The sequence below is a fragment of the Staurois parvus genome, unplaced genomic scaffold (assembly GCF_062004578.1).
Source record: "Staurois parvus isolate SC_StPar_1 unplaced genomic scaffold, SC_StPar_1.0 ptg000159l, whole genome shotgun sequence".
In the NCBI taxonomy this organism is placed as follows: domain Eukaryota; kingdom Metazoa; phylum Chordata; class Amphibia; order Anura; family Ranidae; genus Staurois; species Staurois parvus.
The window spans coordinates 4,734,297-4,759,694 of record NW_028317955.1 but is presented as its reverse complement, the minus strand read 5'-3'; the positions used below and the strand labels follow the sequence as shown (position 1 = coordinate 4,759,694).

At 41.9% G+C, this 25,398-nt stretch overlaps 1 protein-coding gene across 1 annotated transcript in view; it reads left to right on the top strand.

Moving 5' to 3' along the window:
• The window catches only part of SPON1 (spondin 1), a 491,275-nt gene that overhangs the window by 412,403 nt on the left and 53,474 nt on the right, over positions 1–25,398 (top strand). Inside the window, exon 8 of the mRNA XM_089675872.1 lies at positions 7,052–7,253. Within this exon, the coding sequence (XP_089531998.1) occupies positions 7,052–7,253 (202 nt within the window). The remainder of the gene's footprint in view (positions 1–7,051; positions 7,254–25,398) is intronic.

Here is a 25,398-nt window from a genome sequence, read left to right as displayed (position 1 = left end):
TCCCAGCTGAGGGCCCTGAGTATTCTGCCCAAAACATTCCAGACCCCACCCAACAGAAACTGCATCTTTCATAACTTACACTGCTGAAGGCTTGCAAGCTGGAAACCGCTATATGCAAGTCTGAATAAATAGCTTTGTCATTTTAGTCCTCCGGGGGCTGATTCATGACACCCTGGGCTCACAGGAAGTGCATTAAATGTAGCAGGGCATTATTTGATTCTGCAGAAGACAGATGTTGAATGCAGTGCCAGAGACAAGGTGAGTATTCCAGAGAAAGCTGCATTTTAAATTTTTAGAACTAGGCAATTTATTTTTCACAAATCTTGGAGTTGGGCTTTAATGTATAGCTCCTTGAACATAAAGGTATAATTTTTCTGTCTGTAAAGTTTCTTATTTACTCAGGTTGTGTTATACCTAGTAGTAGTTAGATGCTGTGATTGTGTTCACCATCCGTGGCAAGTGGGATTCCCTCTTGGACTCTGGGCTCCATAGGATCTGTGCTGTTATGATGACAAGTGATCTTTTTATCCACTCTCTTGTGAGTGATACTTAATAAATTCCATATTAATACTACACTTAGTGGCGCCTTCCTTGCCCCCTTTCCTGTCTTTCTACGCAGAGCTTGCATACTCTGAGGAATGGCTGCCACACTGGATGTAGTCACCACCCTCCACATGTATGAACTAATGAACTTACACCCTGAAGTTTTATTACCCTCTCCATTGTCCGGTCTTTAATTCCTTATACAAAAAGTCCCACATTTTGCGCCTCTGCCAAACTTTCTTGTGTATGACTGGTTGCAGTGCCTGCTCTATAGAATTTTTCACATCTTGTACTTGTAGGTGTGGCCCAGGACCATAGGGTACCCAATAAGGGATAGACCACATACACAGTTCTTGATGTTGTATTTAACTTGTATATTGTATACAGGTTAGCAGGAACAAATAAAGTTTCTATAGGCACTGATATTAAGCAATATAGCAGTATGTATGGTGTCACCAGGCTTGGACCTGTATTACTGGGGGATGATTTCTTTGGAAGGGTTCCTGTTTGCACTATATTGGGAAGTCACTCAGATGCTGCTGAGAAGAGCCCCACTTCACTGGTCCAGATACTGGAATGTTGTCCCTAACCTGTCCCTACTCACCAGAAACCTCACCCATACGGTATTCCCTCTCCCTAACAAGCGGGTTCTATGTCCCTGACCTACAACTCCACACCAAGATGGCAGTTGAAGTTTATCAGAGGTTGCAGTGTCCAATCAGACAGCTGATTCCTTTGAGACAACGATGGAGTTCACAAGGGGACATTTCCCCTAAATGACTCCACTCCATCTGTATAATGGCACAGTGCCAACCACTGGATGAAGGGAAACCTCACCTGCCCTACATGCTGATGAGGGCTCAAAATCTGAAAGAGCTGTCTACAGTTTAGAAATGGCATGATAAAATGTATTAAAGTGTACATTTAAAGGGAGGTTTCAGGCCCAGAGTATGTACTATATATATTTTTTTTTAGCCTTCATAAAAGGTATTGATATTCTAAATAAACTGGTTTCAATTCATTAAGTCTGGCTTAACACCAGTCTTTATATTACCAGCTGCCAATACACCAAAGCAGTTGAATAAACATATCTGTGTATTGTTTTCCAACGCAGAGCACCACAATGCATGGTAATGAGTTACCATGCATTGCAGTACACTGGAGAAAGGTGCGTTGTAGTGCCATACAAATTAAATGGGACCTCAGCGAACCAACGTACTAATGGAGATTGCTTTACTAAAACTGGAAATCTGGTGCAGATCTGTATAGAAACCAATCAGCTTCCACGTTGTATTGTCAAAGCTTAGTGAACAAGATGAAGTTAGAAGATGATTGGCTACCATGCTCAGCTGCACCAGATTTTGCACTCTCCAGTTTTAGTAAATCAACCCCATGGACGTACTGTAATACATTGATGTAAAGGGACCCTTAGCAGTTTCAAAGTAACCACATTTATTATGTAAATGTATGTAATGATCTATTCTTTCTACAAAACCCTCCTTTCACATATCTAAGTATTACATAGCTGGGAAATTGGTATCATTGTTTCGGTGTTCATTATATTGGCTCTAGGAATAATCAAACCATGTGTGGGCTTTTTAAATTATTTTTCTTTAAGTTGAATTGAAAGGGAAGTGTTTAGACAGGTTGAAAGAATTTTGATTTCTTAAGACTTTTAGTGTGGGTGGTAGAATTGTACATTTTTTATAGCAAAGTAAAATAAAAAACTATGAATAAAACATATTGGATGATTATTGTACTTTAGATTTTAATCTGAATTGCATTCGGAAAAGAAACAAAAAGGTGTGGGGCACCAATGAAAGAAAATATGCCCAAATATAATTGAACATTAGAAATTCTAATCTGAAAAGTTCATGCGTACATGACAAGCGCTATTGTGTGATTTGCTCATGACCAGATAGTGGTACTGCTGCATTCATTAGTAGGCTATGGAAAGCTGGTCACTGTTAGATTTTAATTTTCTTTTAGATAATAAATAATTTACTGACAGCTGTGCAGTGTGGGGCCCTAGCTTAGAGACTCTTTGAAACTGCATCCAATTATATAAGCAAACCACAATTGTAAATAAATGTTATTATAATGGCAGATCCAACTATGTAGCCACATAAGACTATTTTACATTGTTAGATGAAGTGAATTTTAGATATGTTTTACATGCATTATCATTCATACCTTGATGGAAACCTCCCCAAAGATAGAGAAAAAAATCCCATGAAAGGACTGGGATGGGCAAAGGTGAAATTTGCTACCTGGGCTAGTAGTAATAATTTGCATGTGGCTGATGGCTCTGAGTGGCAATCACAGCATCTGAAAAAAATAAGTCTTACATCATTAACTTTCTTTATGGGTGAAAAAGAGACCTACAAAAGAAGCTGATGCTGGAAAATATGCTGGTGTGTCGTGATGAATCCGTCCTATAGAAACTTTCATATTTTACCATGCCCACCAATCAATGGGGCACCATGGCCCTCTTTGCATGGTACAAGGGCTAGTTGGTTGTGTATGACTCCCAGTCAAAGGTTCCCAGTCCTGCTCTTATCAGCAGAGCAGTGATAGATATACATGAATAATGGGCCATAAAGGGTATCTAATCTCAAAGTGTAATATATTACAACTTACCAGTTTTTAGATGTGGTGGTTGCATTACTTTTCTCTTTCAAGCTTTTTACCTTTATTTTCACATGCTGATCCTCTCAGTGCCTTTCCTAGGTTGACAATGTTCATTTGTTACTCTACAGGAATTGTTATAACTACAGAACCCCTTTCCCCTTGTCTTCTGTATAATGGGGTGAAGAGTGGAGAGAGGACAAATATTACCAGACCAAAAGGGAGTAAATGAGGGAAGCTCATTGCTAGGGTTTACATAAATTTGAAGGACTGCAGTTGAGAATTGCCGCAAGACTGCGATCTTGCCTTGTGGTGCCCTGCAAATACATTTGTTAGTCTTCAGGTTCAACCCTATGAGCCAAGAGCCCCTTGGATCCTAGACTCATGTAGTATATGGAGCATTGACCTCTCTCCAAGTCCCCTGCCTGGCACAAAGCCCCACCCCCTGTCATTTAACTGTCAAATGCTAAAATATCTATTCCAACCCAGGGTGGGTGCAGTTTAGTACATGGGCCTAACACAGAGGAAGAGGGTGGGCCTTAATTTTAACCTAGAACACCCTATGTAAAATTTCAGTCTAGTTTTCAAGGGTTGAAATTGTAGCGCCACACCACTGCTAAGAGGTCCAGATCCAACTTTATTCCATTAAAGGTCAGGGGTACCATTCAAATAGTAGCCAACATGTTTCGGAGGTCTAAGTACGCCCTTCATCAGGGCTTGACAGGCAACAAAGTACACAAACCAGAAGTGAACTGGACCTACAATGACATTTTTCCAATGTGAATTGAAAGTCCAGGCGTAATCAGCAGCCTCTTTAGCAAACTCTTAGCAGTGGTGTGGCGCTTCAATTTCAACTCTTTTACACCACACTACAAGCCAAGGAGGCTGTGGACATGCCCTGGGGTGTAGAATCCACCTGCCCAGGAACCAGATCATTTATACCAGCATTAATACCTTAGGATAACAAAACCAGGAAAATAAACCGATGGGTCTAGCACTATCTTTCCACTTTCCTCAACTAGTTTTCAAGGGGGCTCCATGGGGATTGCTTTCAAGACAAACACAGGTACTTACAGGCCCTACACTTTTTAGGCCAGGATTTTTTAAAGATCTTTGAGCCAAGCTTTACTTTAAAGCATCATGAGTCAGAATATTCAGCCATTAGTATAGGATGAATAATATACAAGTGAAAGTTTTCTGGATCAATGCCATGCATAAAGTCTTTCAACTCTGTAGCAATAATTAGAGTTTAATAACATATATATTCCGACAAGTGATGAAAGATGCGTCTGTTACCTTTGCCTACCCTCTCCAAGTACGCAATGTTCCACAATAACCTACATTACACTTGTCTACAAAGATAAGTGTGTTTTAGATTCATTGCACTCCAGTGAGCTTGTTTTTAATTTATTTCTTGGCCTTCATAAATATTTGTTCCCTGCCGTGTAATTAAAGCTTTGCCGCGTGCCTTCGCCTTATTTTTACAATTTTTTTTTTCTGTTTAACACAACCTTCTCACCAGGCACACTTCAGTGCCAGGGTATCACCATCTCAATTATCATTTGTGAAGAGACTAGGCAAGTCTGAGAGTCAGTCTCTCCAAGTGTGATAGTTGGATCAGCCATGGCTTCTTTTACCCACTACTGATTTACTGGTAAGTCATCCCTGCCACCTTCTACAAACACTACAAAGCCAAGCAAGGAATCTCACCCGTCATGCTCCATTTTTCATAATGATAGATAAGTCGAGAATGTGATTGCAAGAATGAGACTTTTTTTTCAATGGCAGACAATGGCAGGGGGTTAAAACTGGGAATATACTGCAGGTGCAGTTATGGGGTATTGGGTAGTGTCCAAGAAGTCCAAACACCAGACCATGGGTTATCTTTATTCACCCAGTACCCCTTCAGGGAAGTCATGCAAGAGGAATAACTAAAGATACTGTATCTATTGTCTCTTTAAAGCCTAATTGAACTCTTGTTGCTTAATACTGTAATGCAGCCAAGCCATTCAAATAGTAACACATATTTGGTGCTCTTATACTTAAGAGGTGTAGCAAAGGTTAAAATACCCTTTACTGCAAGCACATAGCAAAGTTAGATCACAGCTATCTAACGCACAACCTTTCCAGTGGTCTGACATGCTCCCAAACAATGCTCTAATTATTATTACATCGAGTTTATATAGCGCCAAAGGGTTTACTCAGCGCTGTACAATAGAGGGGGGGACAATACAAGAAATAGAACAGCAACAACAACAGTACACGAGGGGTTAGAGGACCCTACTCTTTCGAGCTTACAATCTAGGAGGGAGGGGATAGTGGCACAGGAGGAAGTGGCTGTGGGGGATAGAGTGGTAGGAGGAATGAAGGAGAGCGGCTGTTAGGTGAGGGAGGGGTAGGCTTCCCTGAAGAGGTGGGTTTTCAGGGAGCGCCTGAAGGTGATGAGGGAAGGTGACAGTCTGATGGATTGGAGCAGTGAGTTCCAGAGGATGGGGGAGGACCTGGAGTAGTCTTGCAGTCGTGCATGGGAGGAGGAGACCAGAGAGCAAGATAGAAGGAGGTCCTGTGAGGAGCGAAGGGTACGGGTAGGGTGGTACTTAGGAATCAGGTTGGTGAGGTAGTTAAGGGCAGTGTTGTGAATGGCTTTGTAGGTCAGGGTTAGTAGTTTGAATTTGATGCGATGGGCAATCGGGAGCCAGTGGAGGGATAGGCAGAGGGGGGTGGCAGAGGTGGAGCGGTTGGTGAGGTGAATGAGTCTGGCCGCTGAGTTCAGGATGGTCTGGAGCGGGGAGAGCCTGCACTGGGGTAGGCCGGTGAGAAGGGAGTTGCAGTAGTCAAGTCGTGAGATAATCAGGGAGTGTACAAGTAGTTTAGTGGTGTCTGGGGTAAGGAAGGTACGTATCTTGGCGATGTTGCGAAGGTGGAGCCTGCATGTGTTTGTAAGTGATTTGACATGAGGTTGGAAGGAAAGGTTGGAGTCCAGAATGACGCCAAAGACTTTGGCTTGTGGGGCAGGATTGATGGCGGTGTTGTTGGTAGTGATGGATAGGATGGGGGGGGGGGGGTGAGTGGGCAGGGGGAAAGATGAGGAGCTCGGTTTTGGAGCATTCTACAGCATTCTAGCTCAAGTAGCAGTAATAAATAATGAGGGTGGGGCTTAATGTCCTAAAGTGAAACCCCAGATTAAAATTTAACTTAACCTATAGCTTAACTCAAGTCACCGAGCACTTGAGGCCTTCAGGATGACACTCAATAAATGTGCCTATAATTACCAGGAAACATTAAGGTTAGGTGCAAGGACCCAACTTTAGAGGAGGTGAAGAGCTGTGATGGCGGGAGAGGTTGAAATTGGACCCCATCCAGCACCAGCATCATGAATGCAGCAGCATCCCAACACCAAAACTCCAATTAGCTCTTCTTGCAGTATTTTTAATAAAAACTAGACTTCCCCTATCCTTGTGAGCAAGCCAGGAGTGGTGCAATGTGTCAAGGAAGGCTGGTTTAGGACTGTATGCAGTCAATGCACTGATTATTAAAATACTGCAAGAAAAGCTAATTGGAGTGCAGCTGATTGTTTTCCTATTTTCAGTAAAGAGTGAAGACGGACTGTGATAGCCAGCAACCAGGGTGTCCATGTGTAGGAGAGGCCAGTCTTGAGCAGAGCTATGGACGTGTGTTTCAGCATCCCAACGTCAACCTTAGTGTCCTCTCTAGATATACCTATATTGATAGTGGTGTTTTTTTTCATTGCTTTTCTTTTGCCTGTTTATTCTGAATTCTTTAGACAGGACTATATGTGTGTGTCTGATGCAACTGATTTTTTACATTACAAATGTGAAGTATGTATATTTATTCTGTTTTTTTTTTCTGTTCATTGCAGGAGAGCTGCTCCATCTGCAGAGTTCTCAGTGGACAGAAGCCGTCATCTCATGTCTTTCCTGGCCATGCTAGGTCCAAGCCCAGACTGGAACGTTGGACTCTCTGCAGAGGATCTCTGTACAAAGGAATGTGGCTGGGTCCAGAGGGTAGTCCAAGATCTTATCCCCTGGGATGCTGGCACTGATAGTGGGGTCACATATGAGGTATAGTCATATTAATGGATAAAAAAAAGGTTTTCTTTTCTTCATCTACTGTTCTCGCAGCCATCGCCATAGTAATAAAAAGCCTGTTCCCAGCCAGTATGGTGAAAAAGGATTATGACACCCTATTTGAGCTCCTCAATTAGCAGGAAGTGTGAACTTTGGTGACAAGGGAGCTCTAGCTCCAACACAGGGTATGGTGGACAGTCATCCTTTGCAGCAGGGGTGTCAAACTCAATTTCATTGAGGGCCGCATCAGCATTATGGTTTCCCTCAAAGGGCTGGTTGTATCTGTAAGACTAGACATACACAGCATCCCACTCCCTTACATCACAGTGCACCACCCCTTAACTTGTGCTGCTGAGGAGGAACCTAGGGCGGAGCTGGGTAGCAAAAAGTGCACGGTCTGGATGAGGACCAGCGGAGGGCTGGTGCTGAATGCTGAGACCAGTGTAGTTAGAGACAAGGAGATGCTACAGATGCACAGAGAGGGGCAGGACCTGTAGGAGGAGTTCTGTCCTCCTCTCTGCTGCTGGCTACTGAGACAAGATGGGGGCAGAGATGAGGGAGGTTACTGCAGCTGCAGTAGAGGTGAGGGGGGTACTGCAGCTGCAGTAGAGGTGCGATGGCCACATGAAATGACCTGGAGGGCCGAATTTGGCCCACAGGCCTTGTGTTTGACACGTGCTCTTCAGCATGCTGGTGGGGGACAGATTATTTTACTATAGTTGAGGCTTCTATATGAATAAACCAATGGTAAGACTATGATAGCTTAGAACTCATTTACATTAGTGGCAGACATACTGGTGGTTAATTACCAAACTGGAGAATGCAAAATCTGGTAATCAATCAAAGCCAAAGTCTAATTGAACAAGCTGAAGTTAGAAGCTGACTGGCTACCATGCACAGCTGCACCCGATTCTGAGTGCACCAGTTTTAGTAAGTTTTTAAATTTTAAAAGAGAAATGTGGGATTTCAAAATAGTAAACATGCATACTCACATAGGTGGAGGCAGCATCGGTCCGATACTGCATCTCTCCCCTGCCTCCTCTAAGCCCAAGAACTGAGCAATCAAAGACCGTTGATTGCTTAGTTCTCGGATCTGCTCTGAGCACAGAGCAGTGATTGTCAGTCAACGTCTCTCTGCTCTGCCCTCCAGCCAGAATGTGAAGGGGGTGGGAGTGGCTGATTTAGGCTCTCAGCAGCACACTGAGAGAACTGTTTATCAGGCATCTGGGTGGATCTTGACATTAAAGTCGGGATCCCTCCAGAGTCTAGACCAGCTGAGTGACATCAGCCGACAGTGGACTTTAGCCCATTGTTGGCTGAATTTGAGTCACAGGAGCATTGGCCCTACTTATCCTTTAACTTTTAACTCTGTGCATGATAGCTCATTGCATTTTTGCATAGCCATTCCTATGCACTCTAACACAATACAGAATGTCCTCAATACAGTGTGCTGGTGTGAACTGAAGCAATAGGACTTGAGGCAAATTGCCTTGCCTATGTGTTGGGACTATCTCGGGCAGTTCTACTGATAGAAGCCCTCCGGGACTGGTGTGAAGGAGCCCTAAATGTGTTACTGCGCCTGGAATGTATAGACAACATGTAAGGGATCTGGACTGGCTATCCTTGAAGATGTCACTATATAGAAACACAGTATTTCTTTCATTTGACTCTAATGTATACTTTGCTGATCATCACAGCGATCCCTCCATGTGTAACCAAGGAATAGATCTAGGTCAACCCCAGCCAATACAGCTGAATTTGCTGAAAATGCGTTTGGTTAAACTCAAGTGGCTCCTAGGAGGGCGACATAGGATGCCAATTCATTAGTCCTCTGGTTGTCACACAGCGTCCAAGCCTTTTCCTGTAAATACTTAGCTCATGATTAGAGCGGCATTAGCATTTAGAATGTTACATGAAAGGAGAATTATTTGGAGTGTCCGGCAGTGGATTTTCTGCTAAATTATATCAAGTGCTTTGTTTGTAAAGAATACATTAGCAGAGGTCACTACGCATCTCTTCTAAGGGGAAGCCACTGCGTGTTTTCAGTAATCACACATTGGGATTACGGTAATGTTTGCTACAAAGTCATTTTTTATGTGAGATTCACATTTTTGCTTGCTGTTCCATATTGTCAAGATTTTGCTTTAGTCCTCATGCACACTGAACGTTTTTACAGCTGCTGTTGACGTTTTTTGATGTTTTTTTCTAAAGCTAGTAAACCTAGCATGTTATCCTATGTGTCCATGCACACATAGAATGTAATCAACGTTTTTTGGCAGGGACGTTTTTTGGCTGGAAAACCCCCCCCCCCCCAGAACTAGTGGGTTTCTAGAGGAGTTTTTTAGCTGTAAAAATGCTCTAAAGCAGTAAAACGCGGTAAATCGCAGTAAACCGTCACAAACCAGCATTTTTTGGCTTTTTTGACCAAAGAAAATATTTTTTGTTGGTATAAAAATAAAAAAGCTAAAAACGCAAACATGGAAAAACTCCGCTAAACGCTATGCAAAAATGCTGCAAAACACCGCTAAATGCAAAAACGCTGAAAAACTCAGGTTTTTAATGTGACTTTACACAGCTAATCTTACCAGTGTTATCAAAACACCCCGTGTGCATGGAGCATTAGATTGTAAGTTCCCACGAGCAAGGTCCTTCTAACTCATGTCTTCCACTGTATTGTAACTGTACTGTCCGACCTTTATTTTGTAAAGCACTGCTCAAACTGTGGGTGCTATATAAATCCTGTACAATAATAATTCAGTTACATATTTATGGATTCCCAGTGTAGTGGCTGTGTAACAGGACAAAGGAGTAGGATCAGATATACTGCAGAACAACTGTCCGGACAAAATCAGTTAGTGATGCAGAAAGCCCTGTGCATTTAAAGTGATACTAAACACACACTAAAAATATATCCAAAAAAATCACCAGCGCCAAAAATAGTGACAAAAATAGTGAGATAATTTCTAAATAAATGCTGCTGCTCCTTAGTGTAAATATTAATAAAATAACAATAAAAAAAATCAAACAGCGCAAATCAATACTTAAAAAAATGAGTATAATAAATAATAAAAATAATACAAAAAACTTATAATAAATATAATATCAATTGAATAGTCCCACTCCAACAAAATAATTATTGAGATGAATATGGTGAGTAGAGTGAAATTGAAAAGTCCTTATTGAAAAGACCCTTGACCTGTGTTCACACCCATTAGTGCTCAGATCACATACCGCACTCAGCAGATAATGGTGAAAAAAACGCCTTAATTATGAGTTTTGGAATCCTAGACCCATTCAGTTCAGCCTCCAATCACCAGGTTTAGGTGGAACTCCCCCAATGCAGGTATAGATATATGCCTCAGAACTCCAAACCATGGTAAAGAACCAGCCTCCAACCTCCAGGATCAACTGAGATCACTCGCCATAAAGAGATGATTGGTACAGAGAAAAAAATGTATATAGTGTAATACTGCAAGACTCAGACAGGATACAATGCAAACACCAAACCACTCACATTTTAAAAGAATATATTCAGCATTTATTGTTTATCTGGAACCAGAACGCCACATCACCAGGATTAAAGATCTCTTAGTCAGCAATAGATGACAGCATGTAAGAATCCACCCTCAAGCAAGATGGCCCCTGAGAGCGCCGTACACCAGCGTGCGCTCCGCTCACCGAAAGTGACGTAGTACGTTGGGCGGCGAAGCCGGAAATGTGTCAATGCGTTTCGCCCCTCCTCCAGGGCGTTTTCACACACACTGTTTAATTTACATTATCCCTTCTCTTTCTGTATGGGGATGATATCATTGTAATTATTTTAAAAACATCTAAGCTCCTTTTTTTCCTAATTGATATACAGCTGTCACATGACCCAGCTCTTGCCCAGCCTGTCTGCAGGGAAATGTAAGCAGGAGGAGCTTCTAGTCCTTATAAAGGACCAATTTGCTCACACAAGGAAAATAATTCCTTCTTAAACTTCTTAGGCAATCCCCTGAATCAAAAATCTCTGGTGTTATTACTTATAAAATGGTAATATCCAATTATATTCTGTGCATTTAGGAATGCATCCAACCTTTTATTCAATCTACTCACAAAAGTGATGAACTACAGGCATAAAAAGAATCCAGTCCCAATGCTGGAATGGTGCCCATTCACACAGGTGTAGCTTACACGTTTCAAGGATTAGGCCCTCTTCATCAGAGCTCTGATGAAGAGGGCATTGCCCTTGAAACACATAGGCTGCTCCCGTGTGGATGATCATTGTTCTGGGACTGGATTGTTTTTATATTTGCAGTTTTTTCGATTTTGTGAGTACAATAAAATGGTCCTATTGCACTAGGCTGGTGTTCCATTTTTTCTTCTTGTCTTTGTTTGAAGATATTCCTCCTACCTGAGCAGTAACTGTGTTTTTTTTTCACTGGGAATGCAATTCTGTTGAACAGAAACAGTTAAAGGGAAAAAAAATAGGCAGACCTGTTGGATTTGAATAAATTACATTGCTTTCATTCCATATTCTATTTTGTATTCATGTAATAACATAATCAGGTTGAGACTGCGTAATATACATAAAATGGTTATGTTCATTAAATCAGGGAATTCAGCAATGGGAATTCTGGGCTTGCTGCTGCGTAGTTTCTTCTTGTCAGTTAATTTACCAGTTTTTAAAGGGGACCTACAACGTTGTGGATCCAAAGGAGATTGTACGGTCAGATTGTATAGTGTATGGTGAGCTTTACAGACTTCCAGGAACACAACTCTGTATTCTGTACTACAGCTCTGCTCTACATAGGCTGTTATGTGATCTCTCAGCTCCTGCACACCCTGCCAAATGAACGATCTATGCAAGAATAAGATAAGGTACAAAATATGTCAGCAGAGGAAGACACGGGGTGTGTATCCAGGGAGAATGGTGCCCACTGACATTCAGAGCCATGGATAAGGGGGGTGCCCAAGCCATCTGGGGGGGGGGCAGACAACTGGGTGACTCGAATGTGGGCAGGGAGGGCTGTCAATGCAGGGTGGGGGCAATTACTGTAACTGATCCCCTGTATGGTTCTCTCTACAGCAGCTGAAAGCTGGCTTCTTCAGCTCTCCCTCCCACTCGCTTTCAGCTGCTGCAGAGAAAGACATACAGAGGATCTGTTCCAGTAATTGCCCCCCTGCTGCTCAGGGCCCCCCTGTGTGCCTCCACTCCCACAGTGCATCTGGCTTCCCTTCTCTTCTTGCCATCGGCAGCTGCAAGCACACAATAGGATCCTTCAGGATGGAGAGTGGGGGAAGGGTCACATTTACTAGCCCATTTCACTCCTGAATGAACACTATATGTGATTGGTACCGATCATTCTCTGTATTAACTCATATCTGAACCATAGTAAACGTTTTGTTTTTTTTCAGGGGGGGGGGGCCCTGACAGGTTGGCTGTATGGGGCCCCGTGGCTTCTAACAGCATCCCTCCTGACATTGCCTGCATGTAACTACAAAGGTGGGTGGGAGCAATCTCCTGGAGGGGGGCTGTGCAGGTGCAGTTTTAATGGGGTCAGCTGCTGAACTACTTCCTGACTCATAATTGTTTTCACGTCCCAAATACCAGGAGGAATACCAGGAAGTCTTGGAGGAGTTTTCTATAGAACAAACTGGAGGCTAAGGCAATGCCTGCCCTAGAATATAGAGAAGGTCTTTTCTTTTCAGCAACAGAAGTACATTAATGGTATATTGGTACATTGGGAATCTGGAATTTAGAAAAAAAATAATTTTTTATTTATTTATTATAGGTACTTATATAGCACCGTCAATTTACGTAGCACTTTACATATATATTGTACATTCACATCAGTCCCTAACCCTCAAGGAGTGTACAATCTAAGGCCCCTAACTTACATTCATACATACACATACTAGGGCCAATTTAGGCAGGATCCAATTAACCTACCAGCATGTCTTTGGAGTGTTGGAGGAAACTGGAGTACCCGGAGGAAACCCACGTAGGCACAGAGAGAACATGCAAACTCCAGGCAGGTGATGCTGTGGTTGGGATTTGAACCAACGACCCTAGTACTGCCAAGTGGAAGTGCTAACTATTTATGTGAACTTAGCCTTTAATTTCAACATGTTTACCCAGACCTTCTCTGCAAGCACTGACCACTGAGTTTCACTAACTGCCCTGTTGGCTTTGGCCGATCCCTGTAAAGCTGCTTTCCCCTGTGCAATCAGTGGGCAAAAAGATACCTCTGCTCATTATAATATGTATTCAAGCTATTGTATGTATGTATTTTAGCCTAATTATTCTTTCCTTCTTTCCCAGCTCCTAGCCCTATCCATCTTGTAGAAGAACAGACAAGTTCCTCTGCCATTCAATAGTTCCAGGCACTTTAAAGAGAAGATTTAACAAGCTAGGCTTGAGAATAGATCGGAGATTAGCTTTTGACAGCTCTCTGCGATTATGTTCCCAGTCCAATTAAAATCTGATTGTCTAATTTTTTTTTCTTTCTTCCCCACCTTTTTTTTCAATAACTTTCTGCAAAGAATTTGTCAAAGAAACTGCATCTTGAACATGATGAAAATAGCACATTTTAATGTCAGCCTTAATAAAAAGTCCCCAATGAGATTTCTGATGTGTTAAAACTTTCAAGTGAAAGGCAAAAATTCTTCTCACATGGCTACGGTTTTATTTGCCTGGTGCTGAGTGAGATACACTGCGTAAAATACTACATAAATTGAGACTATACCATTGATTTTCTGCTTTGTGGAAAGCCAAGGATTACAAATTAAAATCAATGCACAATATCAGCCATACTCTGTATTTTTCCTTCAAGAAATGGCTTTGCCTAAGGTGAACTCTTTTCTCGATAGTTTGTGCTAAGTTCGAGGCGTATGTATGCATTGGAAGGCAGCAAGTCAAAGTGGCTTTGACATATTTTGTGTTCAGTATTCCACAACCACCGTTCACCTCCATCCATCATACTTGCCTATTATGGTGCAGTACTTCTCAGTGCAGGGCTTTCTGTGTCGAGAACAAGTAACAATGTCCCTATCGTGTAACGTGGAACTGAAAGTTCCTTGACTCTTAAAGCTGCTCTGATGTTACATACGTGTTCAAAATAAACTGTTCCCCGCAAAGAACACATTCAATACTCACTGCTCTCTGTAGTAGTGATGAGAAACTGCTGGCAGAATCCAAAACTTGTGAGAGTGTCACCTGGTGTCCCACATGCTGTGGTTCCTCCTGCTGGCCCCTACATCATTACAGGACACAGCATTGATGTAAGGGTCCTCTGAACAAACATATGAGCAGCACAGGGGATCCTGCAAAGAGGACATTAGATACTCACCGCTCCTGCTGCCTGCAGTGCAGATCACTGTATTCGTGGTGAGAAACCACTAGCAGAATCTGACACTTCTGGGAGTGTCAATTGTCTGTTGTTCCACAACATGCTGGGGTTCCTCACATCTCTATAGGACACAGTAGTGACAGAGGCCCTCTGCTTAAACCACCAGAAGATCAGGATCACTCCCAGAAATGTTGGATTCTTCAGCTGGAAGTTTATCTTTAATACTACAGAGATCAGAGGCTTATCCAATGTTTCCTTTGCAGTTTGTTTGAAAAAATTATATACTCTGTATGAACATAGGGGCCCTCTAAAAAAAAAAAGCACTACCGGGGACCCTGCAAAGAAGACATTCTGCCTTCTCCTGCTGCCTGCATTGCTGATCTCTGTAGCAGTAAAGGCAAAACTGTTGGCTAAAGATTCTGCACTGATTGAATATTGAATCTGACACTTCTGGTAGTGTCAATTTCTTGGTGTCCTGTAGCATGGTGTAATTCCTCCTGCTGGCCTATATGTCACTACAGTACACAGTAGTGACATAGGGGCCCACATGGAAGAAAAATATATTTGAAATATATTTTAAAAATATTCTTCCCTAATATATTGACATATATTTGAAATGCTACAATTTTGGCCATATTCAATATATTTCAATATATGTTAAAAAAAATCTGAAGAATTTTTTTTAAAAAATTTAAAAATATATTCTTCAGATTTTTTTAAAATATAAAAAAGTCATTTTAACATATATTTTTACATATATTTGTAAATGCATTCCAAAAATGTAGATTTGTATTTTTAAAGACATACAGTATAGTTGAAATGTATTTTTAAAAATATGTTTCATATATTTTGTAATAACGCATTTCAACATACAGTATATATATATATATATATATATATATATTTTGGGCGGCACAGTGGCTTAGTGGTTAGCAATTGGTTCATGGGTTCAATTCCCAACCATGGCGCCTCCTGTATGGAATTTGCATTTTCTCCCTGTGTTCACGTGGGTTTCCTCTATGTACTCCGGTTTCCTCATACACTCCAAAGACATGCTGGTAGGTTAATTGGCTCCTGTCTAAATTGTCCTAGTTTCATCCCGGCCATGTGGGATTTCCTGCATGGTAGGGGTTGGGGAAAGACCCAGCAACCTACCCTGTAAAATAATTGTTAAGAAAATTCATGGCTATATAAGTACCTAAAATAAATAAATAAATGGAAAATGATGCTTATGAGTGACGGTCCATGCAATCGCCAAGGGTCAGATACGACTGGATAGATAGATAGATAGATAGATAGATAGATAGATAGATTTATTGAAATATATTGAATATGGCCAAAATTGTAGCATTTCAAATATATGTCAATTTTTAAAATATATTTCAAATATATTTTTCTTCCATATGGGGGCCCTCTAAAAAAACCTCTAAGCACTACAGGGGACCCTGAAAAGAAGACAATGGATACTAAATGCTCCTGCTAACTGCACTGTCTGTAGTGGTGTCAAGAAACTGATATCTAAAGATTCTGCAGAATCCATATCCTGCTTCATGCTGTTCCAGCTGTTGGTCCCTACATCTCTACAGGACACAGTAGTGGCGTAGGGGCCCTCTAATTAAATCACCAAGTGACCAGGATTGCTCCCAGCAGGGGCGGACTGACAACTCATGGGGCCCCCGGGCAATAGGGGATCATGGGGCCCCTGTGTCCTTGCCCAAACTCAAAAAAGCCTATGAAAAAGGTACCAGGGGCATCTCATGGGGTCCCTACTGACCCCGGGCTCTCGGGCAGTGCCCGAGTTTCCAAATGGTCAGTCCGCCCCTGGCTCCCAGAAATGTTGGATTCTTCAGACTGAATTTTCTCCTTCTTACTGCACAGATCGGCAGGGGTGGGGCATATCCAATGTCTTCTTTGCAGTTTATTTTGAAAAATAATTAGAATAAAGTCACTTTCAGAGTCAGGATTGTTTTATTGTCACTTTAGAGATGTTTTACATGTTAGGGACACTTTCAGGTAGTTTTATGATTTTGATTTGTGAAATTTACTTCTGTGAACTGTTTGCATGCCTCCCTTCACCTTCTAAATTACAGAATGGCAGCTGGAATTTGGCTGCTTCCAGGTGGTTTTTGCACACCACTTTGCACAAGACATACCAGTTGTTTCTGCTTTTAGATGAAGGTAAGTATTTTGCTCTTTGGTTACACTGAGGGGGAAAGGGAGAATTGCAGAGGACCAGCTTGTCTAAAATTCAAGAAGGGGACGATTCCACAAAGCATTTTTGACATTTTTCTAGTGCTATGGTCTGCTAGGGCGCTATCACTGATACAACATCACTGATTTGGAGGATGCTGTTGGCTACACAACATGACTGGTTGCTAGGATGCTGTCGGTTATACAGCATCACTGGTTTCTAGGACACTATTGGCTATGCAACATCACTGATTGCTAGGATGCTGTCAACTACACAGCATCACTGCTTTATAGGACACTGTTGACTGTACAGTATTATTGGTTTCTAGGACACTATTGGCTACACAACATTACTGGTTACTAGGATGTTGTCGGTTACATGGCATCACTGGTTGCTAGGAAGACACTGTTGGCTACACAACATCGCTGATTGCTAGGATGTTGTCAACTACACAGCATCACTGGTTTCTAGGACACTGTTGACTACACAACATTACTGGTTACTAGGATGTTGTCGGTTAATCTGTATCACTGGTTGCTAGGTGTTGTGGTGGTTTATGTAAGGATATATATTATTTATAAAGGGCGTGTCCCTTTCCCTTAGATGAAATATTACAGTGCCTCCAGCCGTTAAAATACGGCAAATATTTAGTAAACCAATAATTTGGACACTTTGATAATTTGATCACCACTTATTATTATACCTTGAATTCTTTTAGCCAATATGATTTCGTACCATACACACAAAATTTGCCTTATAATAGATAAATATAAAAATTTATTTATGTACAAAAATTATATATACATTAACACAAAACGCAAAAGACTGGTGATAAATGAACATTGGTACACACAATCAAAAATATATCCTACCAATGTAAGACACACTAATAATGTCTCTAACTAATTACATCAATCACAAATTTTAAATGATATGAGATTTATTAAATTTATTAATAATTAATAATTTCGAATATCTCAAAGGTTATATTCTCGCACGCCGTGGCCATAGGATTGCAAGAAGTAAGCCCTTGATATGTGATACTCTGGTTATTAATATTCAATAAATTATGAAATATGGAAAAATTTATAATATGGCAATAAACAATTTTTTTAACAGTAACACAGTATCTGACTACAGATATCTAACTACCCAATATTGTTGTAATACACTAAGGTAATTTTATGATTCTACACAACAGAGAAAGTAATTAATACAAAATCAAATAAACATCTCACCACACCCGGACGTCAGGCTAGGCAACTCTCCCGTGGATTTAGCTGGCAGTGGAACGCCTTTAGACTGATATATAGGCAAGTGATAGATTCAATAGGGGAGAATGTAGGAAGTTATAAGTTTAGAGGTTTAAAGTTTTAGGAAGTTTGAAAAGATGGAAGAGTAGTTATTTCAGCAGAGATCTTCTTCAGATGTCAGGTCTTTCCATGAGGTCTTTATGAGGGTTCTTTTTTTTTCTTAAAGCACATGGGCTTTTATATCCACTAGTCCATTGTTCTAAGATACCTTCCCACCAGGCTTCCTGATTGGCTAGTTGAGAAATGTGTGTACATAAGCTATTTCTCACCTGCCCGCCAGGTGGCGGTCATGTATCACAGAACAATGTGAGCATTTGAGATGACTCATACCTTGGGTGGAATCTTCAGGTAATTTCAGGAATAAAATATACGGCTCTTTCCAGATATAGCAGTGATACCTATATTATTCTAAATAGGGACCATGGAATATAGGTGTATATTCGGTTATTCCTCCTTGAAGTACCATCCTGTTTGTTTCCTGATAAGACATGTAACTAATGCTAGTTTATAATACATCTTACTTCCCATCATCTCAATACTCAAGTTAGTGATATATAGTTCCCATTGCTGAGTATTTAGTGGTGTTTAAAGTCTATGACATCTTATTTATAATCTGTTTTTGTAATACATTTTTGTAATGATATACAGTGAACTTTTAGACTTAAATGTCCTGAATTTCACCCCTTTGTTTCAGAATCAACATTTTTCTCTGTGTAGGGAAAAAACTCTCTATTTGCATGGCCCTTGTATTGGGCTCATGGTAAACAATTGTTAATGCTTTCACCCTTGGTGAACAATAGTATATGGTAATAGTTTCAGAGGTCTGTTGGTTCATCACACTCTACAAGGTTTGGGTAAGCTCTCAGACAATCAGTTTGGTTCCTCTATTGTCCTGTCCAGACCTTGTATATGTTTACCTGCTTATTGAAGTCTGAATAATGGTGTTTGATCACCTGTAGAACTTTAAAATAGTATTGTCTCTAGGAGGAAAGAAAAACAATCCCTTCACCCATTCTCTCCAGTTCTTTAACTAGAATTCTTGGTGGTTCAACCGAGACAAAATTAACTCTTAACATTCGGCTATGCTGAGCTGTTTGCCATATACTATTATGTCTTGATAAAAGTCATATTTTTGAGACATGATTCAAAAGCCCACAACAAATCCCCCTTTGTTTGGGGTACAGGCACGTGTATAGGGGTGTCTGTGTCGCAAAACATGAGTGGGGCTTTTGGCTAGAGTGATTGTTCGTCTTCTCCGGTGAAGTGAATGAAATAATAAAAAAGAAATTTTTTTTTTTTTTTTTTTTTTATAATAAAATGGCAGCGGTGATGCTGGTTGGTCCTCAACTTGACTCGGCGTCTTTAGATGGACACTTCCGATGACGATCCTGGTCTTGTGATGAGGCCGGCCTGGCCTGACACATCCACCTTGGGGTCCATGGGTCCTCCGCACGACAGGTCTCTTAGACGGTCTCCTAGGCGGGTCTTTTCCTCTGGACTGGCCCTTGGTGGCCTGGGACATCAGGTTATCGTCTCCGGATCGATCTCTGGCATCTGGTCTTTCCCACAGGACATTATAGCTTCCTTCTAGGGTCCGGTCATTGACACCTCCGATCGCCGGTCTGGTCATAGTCTGGGCCTTCCTTTCTAAATTATTAAAATGAACAGTTTAAGTATGGGATATACATAAAATTATGTTACTGGATCCTGTAAGGCAAAAGATGAATTATATGTTTAAAGGAAATTTAATAATGATCTCAATATCTCCAGATAGGAATTGGTGGGTTCAGTCTTCCAACAACTGCAATTGAGACTTCGGATGGCAAGCACGTAATTGATTGATGTGCACCCATCTATCACTGATTTCACCATACCGGGTAACCTGCAATTTATATGCGACCGGAGAGATTTTATCAATGATAGAGAACGGACCTTTCCAAGATGGAAGGAATTTCCGTTCCTTGATCTGGTCTCTTGCAAAGTTGTATAGATAGACCTTGTCACCAATCTCATATTCCTTCTTGGAGGTTTTGAGATCATAGTATGTCTTAGCACTAGTTGCAGCTCTTTCCAAATTTCGCTGGGCAAAGGCAAAAGCATATTGCAGATGTTTACGTAAATCCTCTATGTACTGGTGTGTGGTGGTAGCATTGATCAAATTTTGATCTGTAGTGCGATACAATAAGTGCTGGGGCAGTACCATCCGTCTACCTGTCATCAGTTCAAAAGATGACATTTTTGTAACTGTATTCGGAGTAGCCCTCAACGCCATCAGGATCAGCGGGAGTTTGACATCCCAATCTTTGCCTGTTTCCTTAACAAATTTCTTAAGGACGTTAACGATGGTCTGATTGTATCGTTCTACACCACCACTAGAGGCTGGCCGATAGGCGATATGCAATTTCCTTTTAACCCCCAAAATTTTCCACAATTTGGCCATCACTTCGCTAGTGAAGTGCGATCCTCTATCAGACTCTATCCTCTGAGGTAAACCAAAACGTGAAAATACATGATTTATTAGCAATGCAGCACATGTCTCGGAGCTATTATTTGGTGCTGGTATACATTCGACATACTTGGTGAATAAACATGTAACTGTTAACATATACCGATTTCCTCGTGAAGATTTTGTTACGGGCCCAATAAAATCCATCTGAAGGTCTGACCAAGGCATACATATCCCCCTCTTCTGGAGAGGTGCTCTGTGAGTTGGCTTGGTAGGTTGAAATTGGGGACATATTAGGCAACCTTGGCAGTATTCCTTCACATCACGTAACATATGAGGCCAGTAGGCATAATCCCGCAGGATCTCATACGTGATCTTCTCTCCACGATGACCGGAAGTGGGAGCATCATGGGCATGCTGTAGCATCAAACCTCTAAATTTAAGTGGGACGACCCATTGTTGTACGCCACCCTTTGAGGTTCGTATCAACAATCCCTGGTATAAAGAGAATTGGGATTTGGATTTCATTAAGATACGTAAATCCTCCTTCCCACTACATACTTCCTTATTTATGGGATTTTGGTTGGGATCTTCTATATGACTATAAAACAAGCCAATTATTGGGTCTTCTTTTTGGGCAGTAATTAAATCCTCACTAGGAGAATCGTGACTCCACTGTAATGCATTCGGATCACCAGCTGTTCTGGCCTGTTGCCTGGTGATAGCTTCAACCTGTACGGTACCTAAAAATTGGTCAATGTCTAACAGTTCACCGGTGATTGCCCCTTCCTTGGCTAGAGAATCGGCCAGATCGTTCCCTTCTTTCTCGGCACCTAGAACCTTGGAGTGGCCTTTGGTCTTCTTGAAGTGCAGGGTGAGATCATTGGACCTTACCAGTTCATCGATGTGACAAAAGAGCTTACCATGTTTCACGGGTTTGTGATTACTCTTGTTCATGTTGTTTCGCTTCCACCTAGGGAAATACTCCACAAAACTATTCCTGACATAATTGGAATCGGTTATGATGGCACACTCTTTAATGTTGAACTCTATAGCCATCTCAACTGCTCTAAGGATTGCAGTAAGTTCAGCAACCTGACTGCTTTTTGGTCCAAGTTTGTATCCCACAGAAATTGGGGTGACACCTTGGGTCCAAACGATTCCAATCCCTGCCACTAGTTGGAGCTGTTCCCCATCCTTGTGATGAAAAGCACAACCATCCACATATACACACGGCAGCTGTTTACAGTATTCTTCATCGTAAACCTTGTAGGGAGAGAACAGTTGTTCTTCCAGAAAGTCAGTGTCCGGGGCCTCCATAGCAGGCGTAGTTGCGGAACAATCATGGAGCTCGGCTAGGCCCTGGGCTACTGGACTTTCCTTGTTCTGTTTGTACCGAATTTCAAGAGGCCACCCTTGCAAAGACAAAGTCCAAGCAGTGATGCGGCTATTAGACACATTTCCTCCCTTGATACGTTCACTCTTTAAATACTGTAAAGGCTGGTGTGCCGTTTCAACAATGATTCTCTCTCCCTGAATGTAACTGCGAAAATTCTGTAATGCCCACACGGTGGACAATAGAGCTTTTTCACAGTCACTGAACTTTACTTCAACCGGGGACAAAGTTTTACTGGCATAGGCAATCACCTTACTGACATCATCACGTTTCTGGTAAAGAACAGAACTCATACTTACCTGCGTAAACCCTGTCTCTAGATAGAAATTTTTACCCCCTTCGGGATATCCGAGACACGGAGCTTGTGTAAGACGTTCTTTTAACTCCTTCATGGCGTCCTCCTGTTTCTTACCCCACGACCATTCGACATCCTTCTTCAGTAGGTGAAGCAGTGGCTTGCTTATCTCGGCGTAATTATCAATAAACTTACGCGAGTAGTTTACCATACCTAGGAATGATCTCAATTCTTTAAGGTTAATAGGGACTTTACAATTCAGAACCGCCTCAACTTTCTTCTTTTGTGGGTTCAAACCTTCAGCAGTAACTTCATGGCCTAGGAAGTTTACCTTCGTGCGACACCACTGGGCTTTCTGTAAGGACAGTTTAACTCCTGCTGCTTTTAATTGGCCCAGGACATGCCGAAGTTCTGTAATGTGTTTGGCCATATCAGTACTTTTGATCAGGATATCGTCCACATATGCCAACGTCCCCCTTTCGAAGGCGTCTGGCATGGCCTTGTGCATGAACACAGCAAATTCATGTCCGGAATTTATGAATCCGAAAGGCATTCGTACCCAACAATATTGTTGATTTCCAAAACTGAAAGCCAGTTTGTATTGGTCTTCCTCACTCACCTTTATGGTCCAATACCCTTGTGCACAATCCAAGGCTGTGAAAACTTGGGATCCTTGGAGCTGGGCGAGACATTGGTCTATGTATGGGACAGGCCATCCTGACATGTACACACGTTTGTTTAGCTGACGGAGGTCAGCGCACAAACGCCATTGTCCATTGGGTTTTAAGATACCCAGGATCGGGTGGTTGTAGGAGCTGTGGATGGGCCTAATTATACCCCTTTCATGTAACTTCCTGATAATCTCAGCTAGAGATTCATAGGAAGCTAATGGTAACCTATACTGTCTTACGAATACTGGTGGGGCATCTGGATCTGTTTGGATCCTAGCGATGTGTAGGTCAGTAGTCCCACAATCGTAAGAATCCTTGGCAAAGATTTCTTGGAATTCAAGGAGAAGCTCTCGGAGCAATTGTCGGTCGAGATCACTGGCACACGCGTCGGCGAGGGCCACCATCTCTTCCACTAACTCCTTGAATCCAGGAAAGCTTTCCGGCTGACCTATCTCATATGCCTCTTCAAGTTTCGTGGTGAGGTCATTGGGTATGTGATGTGTGTGTGTGTTCTCCTGCCATCCAGGTTCTTTGGGGTACTCTTGTTCTTTGATTGGGTGATCAAAGACAATTGATGTCTCCTCGATTCGACAGGTGCCATCTTTAGAATCGAATGGATAAATGGACTCTATGGTGAAAATACCCTCTGGTAATGAATGGAATGTTTGTTCAATTAATTGTTCCTCCGACAAATATTCATCGGGGATGAGTCCAATCACCTGGTTAGTGACCCCAAAGGTGTAATATTCAGTCTCTACCGCTAGACCAATAAGGGTCTCTTTGGGTAAGACGATGTTCTGATTTGACAGATTATGGATGTAAATGTACATCGGGGATTGATGTGTGTTGACTAGGGGCGTGTGTGTAATGTTCAGTCCCTCCCCCTGCATTTTATGGGAGAGGCATACTAATGCATCTGACCCCTTCAGTCTATGTCCCTTTTTAACTTGGATGGGGAGTATGAAGTTATTTATGCCCTTAGGAATTGTAATCTTTTGGGCTACCTGGACTTCAACAGCATAAGGCATCTGTTGCTGGGATTTTAAAGCTAAGTCCAGATTTTGGTATTTTTCGGGGTCCCCCTTTAGTCGACTCCATAAACAGTCATTAATTAGGTCGACTTGCATTGCAAAGCGATGTAATATATCGTTGCCAAAACAAATTTTAGTTTGGGGATTATCCAAGACTAGGAACACATGGGTGGCTGTTTTGTTTCCTACAGTGACGTTTAAGAGACACCTAGCCATTGAATTGTGATCATCAGAGTCATCAAGGGAGTCTGAAATCCAATGACGCTGAGGTGTGGAGAAACGGATCATTTCCATTTCGGTCAGGTGTTTTATCAGCCCATGGCTTACAAAGCTGTGTTCCTGTCTCAAATCTAGTTTGGCATATTTTGACCTATTAAGACCATTTATCCGGATGGGGATAAACAAGTCGCTGTTAACCCTTTCAATACCTGTCAAGAATTGGGTGTGATCTCCCCCTTTTCTTGGTTTATCCTCCTGATGAAAAGATATCGTAAGGATGTCATCTTGGAGGGAAATATCTTTTATTTTATCTTGGGGAATTCTAAAAATGTGTTCCTCATCTCTTCTGATAGGGTTATGGTCATCAGGTTTGATAACCGTTACATCAGGAAGTTGGCTGTTCCTGAAATGGATTTCTAATGATCCAGGCCTTTCTTCCACCAGGTGGCAGTGTTGTCGGGAATGGGGAGTTTTAAGTTTCCCATATTTAATTGGGGTATTTACCTGTGACCACAGGACTTGGTTCACACAGTCAACTATGGTGTTCAGCCTTTTTAGGAAGTCCATCCCAATTATCATGTGGTGCTGGGAGATACTGGCAATGATGATGGGGTGTCTCAGTTTCTTATTACCCAGTTTCAATTTAAGCCAGGCGGTACCCATGACTTGTAACGGGTCTCCACCTACACCAATCAATGAGCTGTCAAAACTTTTAAGTCTCGGCTTGGTGGGCATGACATTAGCCACTTTGTCAAAATGTTCCTGTGACATGATGGTTGCTTGGGATCCAGTGTCTATTAAGCCGACAATCGAAAGATCACTGGCATCCTGCACCTGCACCGTGGCATAATATCTCCCATCAGATTCAGTCAGCTCACACATGAAATTAGTGTGGTTGAAGATCTGTGGGCCCTTCAATAACATATGACTGGCTCTTATATCACCGCATGTGGTGGACACATTACCCTTATCCTCCCTGGTGGGATTCTTGGACTGTCTCAAGACAGAAGCACAACTAGAAGTTGGTGCTCCGTCTGGCTTGTCAATCCCGACGACTTCTGATGCCGCGACTATATTAGGGGCAATAGATGGACACTGAAAAACAGGAGAATCATTAATAACCAACAACTGGTCCCCCTTTGCCTGAGAACTAGATTCTCTATTAGTAGGCGTGTCAGGGACGGGGCACACATCTCCTGTCATTTGACTCAGTGTCCTCCCCTGTTGGTTTAAGGCTTGGTTGCCT